At 49.5% G+C, this 16,106-nt stretch overlaps 1 protein-coding gene across 1 annotated transcript in view; it reads left to right on the top strand.

Annotated features, from left to right (window-relative positions):
* The first annotated feature begins 7,787 nt into the window (after window positions 1-7,787).
* LOC121165870 (guanine nucleotide-binding protein G(olf) subunit alpha) overlaps window positions 7,788-16,106 on the top strand; it is a 146,347-nt gene continuing 138,028 nt past the window's right edge. The window contains exon 1 of the mRNA XM_040994872.1: window positions 7,788-8,166. Coding sequence (XP_040850806.1) covers window positions 7,788-8,166 — 379 coding nt within the window. The remainder of the gene's footprint in view (window positions 8,167-16,106) is intronic.

The raw sequence follows: 16,106 nt of genomic DNA, 5'->3' as shown, positions 1-16,106 counted from the left end.
ACCTCATAAGCATTTTGTGTTCTTCCACATTGCGCTTGAATTCAGCACCCCCCCCCCTTTTTTTTTCCTACAATGGGAAACTACCGTAGAAAACTTTTTTCTAAAGACAATAAGGTTCTGCCCCTGCCACTGTCCTGCGCTATTCCTTGTCACAGGCCTTGGAGGACCCCATTCCCCCTTCCCCACGGATCTCCCCCATCTTGGCCTATGGTGCCAGAAGTGACCCTGAGTCCACATTTTCAGACCTTGGTTCCCTGGGGAAATGTTTTATTCTCAATCTATGAGCAGGTGCTACTCACCAACCCTGAGTTCCTCTTCTCCAGGCCCTGGGTCCCTGGGGGAATGTTTTATGCCTGATTGATGAGCAATTGTCATTCACAGGAGTATTCATAAAGAAATAAGTGGACCTCCTTTGTCCTTCCTAGTATAAATGAATGGGGATTTAAAATCTAGGTCCAGGGTCTCATATCTGGAAATCAATACTTCTCAAAACCCTGCACCCCATCCCCTCTAACTCCCCTTCACTTGGCAGGGCTTGGTTGCTGTTCCAAACCTTTTCTCAGATATTTTCAAGACAAGGAAACCATAGCTTGGAGGGAACCTGTGCAACATATGTGTGAAAGGCCACGTGCATTAAGCATCCAGGCCTGAAATACCAATCCCTCTAAAATCTACACCAGACATCATGGTAGTTATAACCTGCAGTCATGTAGCTTAGCAGGCACATGGGTTTTCAAGGAGTGCTAGCAGCTTGTGAAGGAGCCACATGGCTCTGTTCATTGCATACTATTGTTGAAGCACCTTGGAAATTTGGCATAGATCTGGGGACCCAGTCCTCTCTACTCGTAGTCCTTATGCTTCTAGAGGGGCTGGGGAAACCAAAACTTAGTGCCAGCTCTGGGGGATCTGTTCCAAGCCTGCCAAGGCAGACCGCTTCTCAGAACTTTTGCTGGAATTAAGAGAGAAGAAACATTTATTCTGTGACTTAGAGAATGAGCTGCGAGGTTAGGGAAGCTATCTTTTTTTTTTTTTTTAAGATTTATTTTTATTATTTTTTTATTGGAAAGGCGGATATACAGAGAGGAGAGACAGAGAAGAAGATCTTCCGTCTGATGATTCACTCCCCAAGTGAGCGCAACGGCCAATACTATGCCGATCTGAAGCCGGGAGCCTCTTCCGGGTCTCCCACGCGGGTGCAGGGTCCCAAAGCTTTGGGCTGTCTGCGACTGCTTTCCCGGGCCACAGGCAGAGAGCTGGAAGGGAAGCGGGGCTGCCGGAATAGAACCGGCGCCCATATGGGATCCTGGGCATTCAAGGCGAGGACCTTAACCACTGTGCCACCGAGCAGGGCCGGGAAGCTATCTTTGCCTCTTGCTTAAAGTGTCTGCCTGGAAAGGAAGCCAACATAGAAAGAAAGTGAAGCTAACAGACAAGAGCAAGGTTCTTGATGGGCTGGACACCCCAGGTACAGCCAAGCTTTAAATCATCCCATTTCAAAACTTGGGAATGATTGGATGGAAGAAATTCCTTTTGTTGCAGCAAGTTTAAATTGGACTTCTGTCACATGCAACCTGGAGTCTTGACTCAGAGCAACCCTGGCCAGAAAGCAAAAACTTTGTCAATTGGGATGGTCAAATTATCAGTTAGATAAAATGCATCCAGCTTCTAGCTCAAAATTTTGTAAAGCTCAAATGCATTATAATGTTTGAGTGCACTTGGCTACATTAAAATCATTATTCATGGTCTTGTTCATCATGAGTCATGGAATTCTTAGAAATGCTGTATTGTTAGGGAGCATGGCTAACAAAATCATGCCTAAAGCTTTGAGATGCTTGATGACACAAGCAAAATAAAGAGGAACAGACTGCACTGTTATGACATTTGTTCAACTTGAAGGAAGGACGAAATTGAGGTAAGACTGTCATTTGTGTGTTCAGTGAAAATGACAAATGTTAGGTGGGGGCCAAGTTTCCATTATGGATAAAAGGAAGCCAAATAAGCTGGACAATGTCCACATTTGCCTGTTGATTCCACTAGAAGCAATTCTAGTAGTGCTATTTGTGCACAGAGGACCCATCCACAAAGTGAAAGAAATCCTCAGATGAGAAGTGGCAGGACTCAGTTGACCTTGCTCCTGTTTTCTGACAGTTTCCAAATAGAGCTGAGGACTGGCTGTGATTTCCATGAATGAGTCACATCCTGTCTTAAATACCTGCTCTTTCTGAGGACCCAAAGACGTGTGCCAAGAGCAGCTCACAATCACATAAGAATTATTTCTTTCAAAGAATATCCTGGCAGGAGGCATTGCTCTTGCAGGCATAACCACGTACCCACTTCCTTTCCTCATCCGTGGAAGATGTACCTGCACGTCTGTCCTGGGCCAACCACAGCAGGTGTGGGATATCTACGACTCGATGTCCAGAAATCTGTCATTTCAAAATTTGCAGTCATAACAGGGGTTTACTCTCTTCCCCAGCCTTGTCCCTAGGCCAACCTATTCTCTCATCACTCGAGAGGTGACCTCCACCCAGACACCAAGCTGTCTCCTCTTCACTGGCAAGTGTCTTGAAAGTTTTGTTCAGTTTCTCCCATTCCTTTTGTCTCTCCTGACAACCACTCTACACCCAAAACCATTTTCTGTAGGAGCCACCATGAACTTCTACCCAAAATCATGGAAACACCATACCCTTGCCTTGGGGGTGCTTGAGTTGTAGACTCCGTGCAAGTTCACTGTGGCCAAGCCCCCATAATTCACCACAGGGCTTCTAAGGCAAATCTAGATGGTGCCTATTCTGGAGACCCAGCATGGTAAGTACCAGAGGCAAGGTCTTGTCTGAGTGACACAAGGGTGCCACTCCACCCAGTTCATAAAAGCAAGAGATGCTTTTCAAAACAAGGGGACTTAAGTTTTCAGTCAGCGAGGAAAAACAGGAAGCCTCCAGAAAGAACCCAAAGGTAGGCTTTCATGGCCAAGATCATGGAAGCATCCCCAGAACCCCAGGCCAGGACCCCAAGACCCAAACCTCAAAATCCTTGTGTGTTGCCCACTTGCCACTGCTGTTCTCTGAATATTCATTTTATTCTCTTCTTCATGGAGAGGGACAATCCCACTCTTCCTGGTTTTGCTGCTCCATATTCAAACCAACAGAAACACATAGCCAGTGGGACACTGTGGTTGAGAATGGTAGACTGTGGATTCTTGTGGCCTTAGGCCTGGCCGTACAACACTCTACCCCACCACCCCACCTCTCAGACTCAGAAAGCTCCACCAGCCCCACTCCTTTTGTTCTGGAAACTCCTTTGCCACCAGGTACTTCTGAGAATGACTTTGGGAAGAAGGGGTTGTCTCTGTCTGGGGCTCCTCCCGGGCCTGGCTGGTTGTCTGGCATAGAGAATCCCTGATGTTGTTTCCAGCTGCTTCTTAAGGCTCCTCCTTTTCTCCTGGCTTCTGGCAGCAGAGTGATCAAAGCCATATCTGGCTTCCTCAGAGAGCAGTGCTGCAGTTCCCACCCTCATTCCCAGTGACTGTGGGGGACAGGGAGAGGGATACTTTGTCCCACCTGCTGATAAGATTCTGCCACAGCACATCAGTTCCAATGGATATGATGGTTTGGTTTCAGATGGCCCATGGTCTGTGCTAGTACTCCCAGTCAAACTTCACAGTTGGATGCATTTCCCGTCACCACTAGTGCATGGGCTTACTCTCCCTCTAAACCTGTGTGGGTGCATTCCTGCAACGGAAGCCTAAGGATGGGATGTAGCAGTCCCCTACCCATTGCCCAGCACACACTTTTACTAAATCCCTGTCCCCACACATGCCCACAGGTCAGAGCGCCCATCCTACCCAACACAACACACAAGAGTGCAGGTAAACTGCAATGGAGGCTGGAGACAATGTAAGCATCCCAAGTGCTCCCCAGGGCACTTTTCAGGGGTTGCCAAACATGGCCCGAGAGTCTCTTTCCTTGTGTCTGGCCATAAAAGTGATCCAATGACTACACCCATGCTTCAGGCAAGCCAGGGTGCTGCTAGTAACACCCATGAATTAGCAGAGAATGGGCGGAACAGCAGTGTGAGGCAAAGAATAACAATAAACAAGTTAACAAAGTTTAATGAAGTAATAAATTCAACAGGAGGGGTGGAAAACTTGGTTGAAAGAACTGAGTACCCTTTATAGCTTCAGACTGGAGTTGACTTGCACAAAGGGTACCACCTTCTTCCCACCACTGCATAGCCTTCCTCCTCCTCTTTCAGAATGTTGTAAACAAGTTTCTGGATGTGAAAATCCTCCCAAAGTTTTAGTAACTGATGTTGTCAAGCTGGGTAGCCCCAGAAAAGCCCCATTGGTGCTGGGACAGAAAGAATTTTCTTGGAATGTTTCCATGGAAAGAGGCTGGGATTGCCTACAGATTTATCCTGCTATGAGCAGGACTTTGATGTACACATGTTGGGTTGCATTCAAGACCTGTTTCTGAGGCTGGTGTGTTCCTTCCCATGTGAGCTTCTTGTCTTTTCCTTTTAGCTTCTTTCACACACACACTGGCTACTGTCTCTACCTTTCTATCTAGTGCATGAGATATGCTGGCTTTGCAAACATGCAGAATACAAGAGTTATGAGTCAGCTTCCACCACAACTTAACCGGGGAAGCCGTGTAGAGTTGCCTCCACGTGGAGCCCCTGATAGCACAATGCCAGGTAAAACCACAGGGTTCTAGGGATGTACGAGTCCCCATCTGCATTTCTTCCAGTTCTGTGTTGGTGTAGAGACCAATTCAAAGCAAAGGCATCAGTGAAGTGCAGGCATGGAAGCAGGATGTGCTCACAGGGATGAAGACAGCACACATTCAGTGTGTGGAGGAAATCTCGTCAGGAACATCGTACATGACCCCAGCTCAGCCACCCGCTTCCGGTAGGGAGTGGTACCCTAACGGAACACACGCATGGGGTGGAATCGGGGCAGGATGCAGTGCTCTTGATGGTCTCTGGTGCTGGAGTCCAGCTCCAGCTGAGTTCGGAGCTCGAGAAGAGTGCGTGAAATAGGCGTAGAGAGAAGAAACAGACCACTACCATTCCAGGTTCATCATGGACAATGTGAGAAAGCGGTCTGCTTTTTTTTATGCAGAAGCAGTACAAGATTTTCTTTTAGGGGCCATTTGACATAGCCTCAAGGGGAACACAATTTACAACAGCTTGAGAGATGAAAGAGGGAGGATTACACATTCCTTGCTTAACTCGGCTTGCCAGCCCCCACCTGCTCTCCTCAAGTCTGGGTTCTATCCTTGGCATATCTGTGACAACCAGGCCCCTATCTTGAATTATCTATGGGTTAATAAGTCTGGGGCCTTGGTTTATGGGGCTTGGGGGTCATTGGCATTAGATGGCTATTGGGCCTGCAAGCTTACACAGTGTGTTAGCTAAGCAAGTAAAGCAGGAGTTATAATGGTAAAAAGAATTGCAGTTAGCAATGAGCCATGTTTATTTTGGTTTCAACTCTATGGTACAGAGGCTGCTGGAAGCCTCTTGGCTCTTCATCCCTCACTCTCTGCCTAGTCCACAACAGGAGTGAAGCAGATGAGCAATGTGGAGACCCCAGGAAGGTAAAGTGATCAGCCAGACTCCACACTCCTCTGGGCATTTGATGAGTGAGTGAGAGATCTTTGTCAATTTCCTTCTGTCTCTCTCTTTGAAATAAGAATAAATCTTAAAGCAGTAATCAAATATGATTATTTACACAAATACCAAGTGACACAGCATGCTGTTAACGAGATTTTTTTTTTTAATTGTAAAGTCAGATACTGGACGGGAAGTGGAGCTGCCGGGATTAGAACCGGCGCCCATATGGGATCCTGGCACTTTCAAGGCAAGGACTTTAGCTGCTAGGCCATGCCGCTGGGCCCTGTTAACAAGATTTAAAAGTTGTCAGTCACTTTGTGCCCTCCCTAGCCAATAAATAAGTAAATACAGCCAGGAACATGTAGTTGCCTGATAGCGACCACCACAAGCCTGCCAGAACCGTGATATTACACACGGGTCACCACAGAGTTAAACAAAAGGCACTTGTGCAAGAACATCCAGGAAGCCACTGTCTGTTCAGCCTCAGGTTTATATCACACTTTTAATTAATTTTCAAAATGTCCCATGTAATTCTCAATGTGGCCTTCTTCCCTTTGCGTCATCGTCTTTGTGCCCACACTTCACCCTGGCGAGGGTACTCCCATGGCATTGCTCCACTATGCCCAGATAAATATCATTATTCTTTGCAGAATCTCAATCACCATCTCTCTCTCTTTCTCTCTCTCTCTCTCCCTCCCCTTTCCCCCTCCCCCCAATCTATTTACTTTGAGGGACGTTATTTTGCACTAAATGGCCTTATCTGCTGCATTTGTGGAATTTATATTGGATACTTAACTGTCACTTACAGTTTCTACAGCAGGTGCCTGCGCAGTGTCACAACAGGCTAATCCTCCATGCTGTGATACCAGTCTCCCGTTAGGGCACCAGTTCGTGTCCGGCTGCTCCACTACTGATCTATGCTAATGGCCTGTTTCCAGCAGCAGAGGATGGTCCAAGTGTCCGGAACCCTTCACCCACGTGGGAAACCCAGAAGCTCCTGGTCCCCGGTTTCAGAACAGCTCAGCTCCGGTTTTACAGCTATTTAGGAAGTGAACCTGCGGGTGAGAGATCTCTCCTTCTGTGTGAAAGCTGCCTTTCTAATAACAACATAAATGTCTCCAAAATAATTTCCGCATCATTTTCCTTGAAACCATGGAACAGCTGTTCTAAGCAGTTTTCTTAAGAGCCATTTCCAAAAGTTCACCTGTTGGAACAGCTCCAGAAGGACCCCGGGGCTGGGTTCGCCCTAGGGTTTGTGTCTGCAGAGGAATGGAGAGAGCACCCCTTCTCCCAGCCGGAAAGGGCCGCTGCTCAGCGCCTTTCTATGGGTTCCAACTTCGTGATCTCGCTTTAGTGCGGATAGATATCGCACGACAAATACAGGTGCTCCTTTCTACCGTTCCAGGGAGCTTGCTGGGTGTCGACAACGGGCCGTGAACCTCCAGAATGGAGATTTTGTTGAAGTCAAAGATGCCCTTAAAGGTGTACCTAAAGATGCCTGTAAGTAGAGATCAAGAGGGCGTGGACGTGTGTGTTTGTGTGTTGCTGGTGGAGAAAGACTCAGACATCTCAGCGTTGGGGAAATGAAGGTCTTAAAGCCAGCGTCTCGCTCCTTGCACCCGGCTGTCTGATGATCTTCACCACGCACCAAGAGTAAGCAAAGGCTACCGTGGTTTTCTCCTTGAAGCAACCCGGGCCTCCAGGAGGGGACCACGCCGCCGCTGCCTGCAGCTGCGCGCCAGGCTCGGGTATTTACGGCGGCAGAGCCCTGCCCGCGCCGCCGCGATATTTACGGTAACGGGGCTGGCCGGGCGGCGGTATTTACGGTAGCGAGAGGCTCGCGCGGACCGCGGCGTTTGGCGTGGCGGGGCCGGGGCGGCGGCGGGCTTTACGGTAACGGGGGGCCGGGCTCGCGGAGGCCAACCGGCTCGGCCCACTCTCCGCGCCATCAGGTGATTCCAGCCCCTGGCGGCTGGCGCCCCCGGCACCTCGCGGACAATGCAACATGGCCCTCCGGAGCAGTGAAGGGCCGTGGCCCTCGGGGGTCCGCCGCCACCGCGCCCAGCCGCCCGCGACCCGCCGCCCCGCGCCGGGTCCGAACGCAGCCCGCTCGAGCCTCGGCGCCCCGGCCTGAAACACGAGCGTCCTTGGCGCGCGTGTCCCCCAACGCCCACATGGGTCTGTGCTACAGCCTGCGGCCGCTGCTCTTCGGCGGTCCCGAGGACGCGCCCGGCGGCGCTCCGGAGCCGCCCGCGGACGAGGCACGGTGCACGGCCGCGGACGAGGCACGGTGCACCGCGGCCCCGGTGCTGACCCTGGTCCCGGCCGGCTCCGGGGCGCGGGCGGCGGGGCACCCCGCGGCCGGCGGCGGGAACCCGGCGCGCGCCTGGCCCAAGGCGGCCCCGCAGAAGGAGAAGCGGCGGCGCGGGGACCCACAGAGCGCCGAGGAGCGAGAGGCTGCACGGGAGGCGAAGAAAGTGAGCCGGGGGATCGACCGCATGCTGCGAGAGCAGAAGCGAGACCTGCAACAGACGCACAGGCTGCTGCTACTGGGTAGGTCCCGCGCGCCGCCCGCAGGGATCCCGGGGTGGGCACGGGCGGTGGCAGTCCTTTCAACGCTGGTGATTAAAAATAAGAATAATAAATTGGCAGGGGGTGGGGTAGAGTGTCTTTAACCTCTGGGGGCGGGGGGCGCATTTTCGTTCCGACCCTGGTCACTCCGGTGAAAACCCAGAACATCTTGAACGGAGGTTTTGCTCCTTGCCCGTGGCGATGGCTTGTCTGTCACTGATGAAAATGTGCCCTGTGGATGGATCGATTCGCACAGTGGACTTGCATTTCCCGTGCCCAGTGCAGCGCCATAGTGGTTCACTCTAAGAACACACAATGAAAGGAAAATCCTAAGGCCTTTTAGCTGGCCCACGGAGCTCTTACTCTGACCCAGCTGCCGGTGGGTGTGGCCGGTTGGCTTTTGAGAAATTGGGTCGTCCGCTGGAGAGGTGATGCTTGGGATGCTTGGGGTAGCCATGCAAGGTCAGCTCTGAGCGGGTGAGCACGTTTGCCCCTCTTCAGATCCAGCAGCCCAAGGGCCTTGCTGCCCCCTATGCCTTCTGCAAACCGGAGGCAGAAGCGGGAGGGAGAGAAGGAGGGAGGGAGGGAGAGAGAGAGGTAAAAAGAGAGAGAGAAGAAAACCTAACCCAGCATTCCGAAGTCCTCAGCTGCACAGCTTGCTAGTGTTTGCTGAGTTTAGCTTTCGTATTCTCGGACTGAAAAGCCTTTTCTTGGTACTGCGCTATGGAATGAAGGGAGCTGGGTGGGGGGAGGAGATTCCCGATGCTACTTGTTGCTTTTTAAGAGAAAGAAAATGACACACTGGCTTTTGATTCCAGTTTTGTGGGCTGTCGGGAAGCGTAATTATCCAGGGTGCCCTGCTGTGCCTAAGAAGCAGCCAGTTCTGTGGCCTGAGGAAGTGACCTGCTCGTCAAGGGTACGGCTTCTAATATCCAAGGGGGACCAATGCGTGTTGAGTCGGAAAGGATTCACCCGCCACAAGGATGAGTGACAAAACAGTTAACCTAGATGCTGTGTCCTGGGACAGTGTCTGAAAATCTAAAGGGAAATTTCGGGAGCGGGTAGTACGAAGAAGCTCGAAACTACAGTAGGTGCTTATCCTTGGTGGTACCTTCCAAGACCCTCAGCAGATGCCTGAAACCTTGCCCTGTAGGAACCGCCCTTCTCCCATACACAATAAGAACTCACAGCAGCAATGAAGTCGAGCAATTGTAGCAGTATTCTGTCCTAGCAATGGTGACACCATGGTGTCTGCCTCATAGGATGCTGTCGTGGGTTCAGCCTTGTTATCGTGGTGTGAGATGATGCAGTAACTTCGTGGTGAGCTGGAGGGGCCCAGTGTGAGGCTGCAGGGAAAGGTACACTGTGCTCCCTGGAAGTCCATTGGACGGCCCAGATGCAGGGGACTGCACAGGAGGGCGGCGGTGCACACAGGATGTAGACTCCCGTCTAAAGGAATGGGCCACATCCTGGGCAGGACAAAGCTGATGGCTCACCTACTTGAAAGCAGCACCGAATGTGAAATTATTTACTTGTGAAATCTCTCATTTAATGTTTTTCCATCCTGGTTGGCTCTGGGTACCTCAAGCTGCGGAATTCTAAAACGTTGATAAGAACTGCTGTATCCATGTGTGGGCAATGAAAATGTGGGCAGAGACTCTAAGGTGGGCTATGTCAGCCAGTGGATTCTGGATCTCACTGTGCTTGGAATGGCGAGACTAGCAGAAATTCAGAACTGTTCAACTCTGAAAACCACTTGAGCAGGCTCCTCAGAGCATGCTGCACGTCCAGGACCCTGGGATGGGTGGGAGGTTGGATGGGCATTCTCCCTTTATCTCCCCTCTTGCCTCAGATGCAGAAAAAGAGAAAGAGAGAGAGAGAGAGAGAGAGAGAGAGAGAAAATGTGGAAACAATGGTCTTACCTACTTTCTTGTAGCCCTTGATCCTTTGTGCCCTAATCAACTATGTAAAGATTATCATAATTTAAAAAAGGGCAGCTGAATTCCAAATCAAGGCACAGTGCCCCCTAGGAAGGGCAGAGGTCCCCACAGTGACAGAGCTCTTTGCTGACTTCCAGAAGGGGACAGATCCAGAACTGTCACTCTAGAACTTCCTACCTAATTAGTTCACCACTCATGTGAAGGGGTCAGGGGAATGTCCCCTCCTGTGGCACGCCTTGAATGGCTGTCCTCTTAGACATTATCTCATGGCCTAATAAAATTTGTATTTCATCCCTCAGTCAAAACGGCAGGTGGGTAAGCCATGGCAGCCCCCACCCCCATCCCTGCTCTGTCTTTCTCTGGAGAGAAATTAATCAGGACTTAGTCCAACCAGTTCTTTGTTTTGCTTTTTAAGATTGATTTATTTTTATTGAGAGGCAGGTTTATAGAGAGAAGAGATAAAGAAAGATCTGTGTGCTGGTTCAGTCCCCAAATGACCGTAACAGCTGGAGTTGAGCCAATCCTAAGCCAGGAGCCAAGAGCTTCTTCCTGGTCTCTCACATAGGCACAGGGTCCCAAGGCTTTGGGCCATCCTCATCTGCTTTCCCAGACCACAAGCAGGCAGCTGGATGGGATGTAGAGCAGCTGGGACATGAACCAGCAACCGTGTGGGATCCCAGCACCTGTAAGGTGAGGATTTAATCACAAAGCCATGGCACCAGGCCCACAACAGCCAGTTTTTTAAGTGCATCCCAGTAACTCAAGAGGAGAATTAAGGTTTAAAAAAACAACAGAGAACAGTATGACTGGGAAGATCAAAAGATGGAAACATTCGATGCAGTTTTATGTGAGTGTAAGGATATCTTTAAAAAAAATCTCAGAATACACAAAGCACAAAAATATTCACTAAAATATTGTGAGCTGCAGAGGACACATGAGTGGTGAAGAGTCACCTTGAGTCACCTTGCTACAGCATGTTTGGAATGAGTGCACTATGCTCCCAGAGGGACACTTTTGTTTATTTTTATTTGAAAGGCAGATTGGCAGAGATGGAGAGACAGAAAGAGAGATCTTTTGTCCACTAGGGGAGATTCACTCCCCCCAGGTAGTTACAATGTCTGAGCAGATCCAAAGCCAGGAGCCTCCTCCACATCTCCCACATGGGTGCAAGGGCCCAAGGACCTAAACCATCCTCTACTGCTTTCCAGATACGTTAGTATCCTGGATCAGTATTCTGGATCAGAAAGAAAGCAGCTGGGATGTGAGCAGGTGCCCATGTGGGATGTCATAGCTGCAGGAGGAGTAGGCTGTTGAGCCACCATACTGCCTGCCTCCTCATCCCCACCTGATCCCCCACCCCGGAAAGGACATTTTGAAAGACATTGTCTCTCGTGACCTGAGACAAGTCCATGTCAACATCATATCTGAAGTCACGTTTAAATGGTTTAAATGGCTTGAGCTTTGCCCAGGAGTATATTGCATCCTTCACCCAGTGTTATCAGCACGGAAACACATACTGTTATATTGAGCTAAAGTTGTTTATCAAATTTTGGGTATGTTTTTGTTAAGCACAGGAAGGTTCTCGGCTTTATTCATATTTGCGATGGATTTAGCTGGACATTTTGTAACCATAAATGAGACTTATAGACCATTAATATCCGGCAGTGCTTTCTTCTGCTGCCATCACATCTGATGGCCATTTATTTCTTTCTGTTGGCCCCGTGCATCCATTTATTCAGGAAATGTGCATTGAGAGCCCAGTGGCAGGGAATAGAAAACTCCATCTCCAGGAGGGTATCCTGACTTCAGTGCTGTCAGTGCTCTGTGCCTCCTAGCCTGAAGCCGGTCCCGTTTCTATATAGCCATGCCTGCACAGGCCTTCCTGGAGACCTCTGCAGAAGGAATAAACTGTCTTCATGTGGATTCAAGTAAATTTTGTTTGCCCCCTAACACGGTACTGAGTTTAGGTCTGCATCATTCCAGAGGTTCCTGGAAGTGCTCTGACTCCCCATCAAGTGGTTCCTGATGGCGTGGCTGGCCATCGTCCTGCCCATCACCTCAAGAGCTCCTCTAGCCTGCACAAGACTCTGCAAGCCACTGTGACAGGGGAGTCTACCAGCAAGAGGGAACCCATTTAATGTTCATGCGTGCATCTTTTAGGCTTGCAATGGGCTGGATTTTAAGGCAATGGGAGGCAGGGTGGGCATACGAGCAAAGACGGGCCGTGGGTGCTCTCCAGCTGGAATGCCTGGAAAACACACACGTCTTCTCACAAGTCTGGAACTTCTCACAAGTGAAGCAATTTGCATGGTTGCTACCTGACATGATCTGTTTTCTGGCTTGCAGACATGTCTTTCCACCACGCCCTCACAACCTGCCCTGAGTGATTATGCAGCGGGGAGAGACACTGGAGAGACACGCTGGACCTCTGGACAGCCTTAATGACCTCTTTGAACTATGACTACCTCCTTAAAGGCCCTACCAGGGTTAAGGCTTTAACCTATGAATAGAAACTAGGAGGTACAGCTTAAGTCCCAGGCAAGGACTAAGGCAAAAAGCATGCGCCTATGCATCTGAACTCCGTCTCACAGGTGCTTCGGGGAACACAGGCCCTGTGTGGCCTGGTCACCTGAGTGTCTGGACTAAGGTAGAAAGGTCTCTTCTTAACTGAGAACTGCTTATTTTTAAGCATAGGCTCATAGTGATAAAAAAAAAAAAAAAAAAACAAAAAAACACAGGCTCTGTGACCAACATGGTTCCCAGGCAGCTGGTTCTTGCCTCTGACCTTGCCCCCAGGCCACAGAGACTTTGGCTCAGGCTGTGCCCATCGGCTCCAGGGGTGGGCACCAGACGTGGGTGTGCACTTGTTCAAAGCAGGAGCGGACACAATTGGGTTCATTAGCCTGTGTACACTACTGTACTGGAACATCTGGTTACTGTGTTACTCTGGGTAACTCTAGTAAGTTTGTTTGGGCTCATGCTCGGGGAGGTCCAGGGTTGAGGGTCCAAGGTTGAAGGGCTATGTCTGGCGAGATGACATTCTTACTGTCAGAGTCCCAAGGTGGCTTACTTGGCAAGAACAAGGATGCCTGAGTGTGTGTATGTGTGTGTGTGTACACATGTGTGTGCATATGACTACATGTGTGTATGTATGCCAGCAGTAATTAAGTCAGGTGGCTTTATCTGACAACTTTATCTAATCCTGATCACCTCCAAGCACCCCGCCTATAATCACCACAGTCAGATTAAGTTTCTGCCCTCTTAATACCTCACACTGGAGGTTGAATTTCAGCATGTAAACGTTTGGGAAACACTCAGACCCCGTCGGAATGACAGCACTGGGCATCAGATCTAAATATCGAATCCGTCAGAACACACAAGGTAAGGAAAGTGACGTTCCCCAGCCTTAAAGAGTTGTTCTGCCACCAAGCTCATGGAATTGTGACAGAATAGATGTCAGTGACATCTCAGCACATTGCTAAGAGGAAAGAGCCATCACATTTCCACCGGGCTGCCTGAACCTGCTTTTTCTAACACATTCTTGAAGTGGTCAAGTGGATGAGTCATGACTGTTGATTCAGTGACTTCCTGTTATATGTTGTACGTCTTGTGGTTCCCTGCCAGGAGCCTGCATCTCTCTCTCTGACATTTCCTTGTTTGACAGCGTTACCTTCATCCACATCTCTTATTGGTCCAGCAAGTGGTCATTGGTACAGCCCTTTTGGACACTCTGTAGTTTTGAGTAGATGTCTTTCCCCCCTCCAGTTCATGGCAATGTGCTTCATCACCCAGATAAGACAGCTGTGAACGAGCCGTGCTATAAACTTGAACTGTCCATCCTTCTGAGGTGCTTCTTGTCAAGTTGCTGTCTTCACTTTTCTGCACAGCCTTCCATGGCACCAAGGCTATAGAAGCCCATGAACATCCCTACTATTCTGATTAGGTCTTAACTTCAGTGGAAGAGAAAGGGGTGGGTTGTTGTACTTTCTTATAAAAAATGCTATCTTTCCGTTGTACTTGCTATATGAAGCACAGTTTTACAGGCTCGAAGTTGCCCTCATTTGCACAAAACATGGACTCATCCCATCAGTTTTCATTGTGCTTTCACCTGGCACAATTAAATTGTGAAATCTAAGAAATTAGAGTCTCTGTCAAGGACACTCCCTTGAGCAGAGTCATTCATGTTTGCACAGGTGTTTGCCCTGACCCTGACAATGTACTCTGGTCAGTGTTGCCTGCTCGTGTGTCAGTACATCCCTGCGATATATGACCTCTGTGCAAATACTTCTTTTGAAACTGGGGCATATTACTTCTCAGCCACAAACACAGGCAAAACAACCCTGATGTTTAGGAACAAAAACACTAGAGTCAAACAGAGCTTTGAAATCCTGCCAGTCCACTTATCAGCTACATAAACTTTAGGACATTTCTCGGAGCCTCAGCTTCCAGATCCATAGTAATCCTAACACCGTGGGGTTGCTGAGAGGATCACATATGACTAACTGAATCTAATTTAGCCAGCAAAAGAGCTTAGCAAATAATAATTATTCCAGAGATTGGCACCATCTCTAAATCCCAGATTCAGGTGAACCCCATGGTGCTGAACAAACCAATTCTCTGCCGTACATATATCTGGAATTGTAAACTAAACAGTAATACAAGATTATATCGCATGCTGGACCTTGAAGAGCAGATGCCCACACAGCCCTGTGACAGAGTTGAGAGTCCAGGCCATGCAGTCTGGCTCCTTTGCTCATCATTGAAAAAGTGCTGCGTGACCAGCTGGAGCAGGATGCAAGTTCAGTCGCCCCAAATATGGAGGGACAGACACTGTTTATGGATTTGGTCTAATTGATGTCTTGAGAACCACGTGCCTGAGGAGTTGGTGGGGGGAAGAATGCGTTAGGGTTGGCTGAGTTTTCCAGCTCAGAGAAAATGGTGATGGCTCTCTCCATGTTAAGAGGTGTGGGACGTGGAGGCAGATGTGAGGAGACGAGAACAAAGAATCCAGCCTGTGGAGCCCATTGGGCCATCTCTGGAAATTGTCTGTGGGGTGGGGTTGTCAAGGGCCTGTTGCTCAGAGAGGATTCCACGCTGGACGTGAACTCATGGGATTAACCCACCAGGCACAGGTGGACACAGATACCATGGAAAGCATGCAGAATGAGAGGTGGAAGAGGAGCCTGGGGGTGGACAGAAGCTTAGGGGAGCTTTCAGAAAGTGCTGGAGGAAAAGGAGTTGGAGGAGTGAGACCACTGGAGCAAGCAGGGAAGGATGCCACTGAGGGAAAAGAGAAGAGCTCAGTGGTTTCTTCCAGCAGTCCAAGGCTGAGGCGGCCTGAACAGAAATCTATTGATCGAAAAGGAGGTGAAAACGTTGAAGCCAAGAGCTGTGCCTCACAGGGAGAGTCGGAAGGACACAAGTGAAGCTGCAGTGCTCAGTTCTCCTTGAGGGAGAAGCAGGGAGAGCAGGTGGAAGGGGGATGTCCACGCTAAACTCCCGGTGTATCATCCTGATTAAAGCCGTGCCTCTGCCCGGACACAGGATGGGTCTACCATGTGAGTGTCCATGTGTTTAGACCCAACCCCACACCGGATGCCACAAGCAAATCCCTGTGGACACAGTCAGGCTGATCTCCGGCTTAGAACGTAACACTTAAGTAGCAAGCAGGATGTTGAGACCAAGAGGTCTGACAAAGCTCCCAGCTGCTTGAATCAGTGTATGCAGTGTTTGTGGACGTGAGAGAGGTAACACGTGACGACTGGTACCCAGAGTCAACGCATGACAGTGAAAGAGATAAAGGGAGACTTCCAAAACTTCCTCACACCAATGAAGAACTCCGAATGATTGTTCCTCCCTCTCAAAACCCAGGATAGTTTACTCTGTATCTACAATTGGTCAATACTTTGTACTGAGGTGATTGGAACCAACATTGAAATTTTTAAAAATACCATAGGAAAAATAGATCCTGTTGGCTGAAGC

The sequence above is a fragment of the Ochotona curzoniae genome, unplaced genomic scaffold, assembly GCF_017591425.1.
Source record: "Ochotona curzoniae isolate NIBS_2020 unplaced genomic scaffold, NIBS_Ocur_1.0 contig_908, whole genome shotgun sequence".
NCBI lineage: Eukaryota > Metazoa > Chordata > Mammalia > Lagomorpha > Ochotonidae > Ochotona > Ochotona curzoniae.
This window is presented reverse-complemented; position numbering and strand designations above follow the sequence as displayed.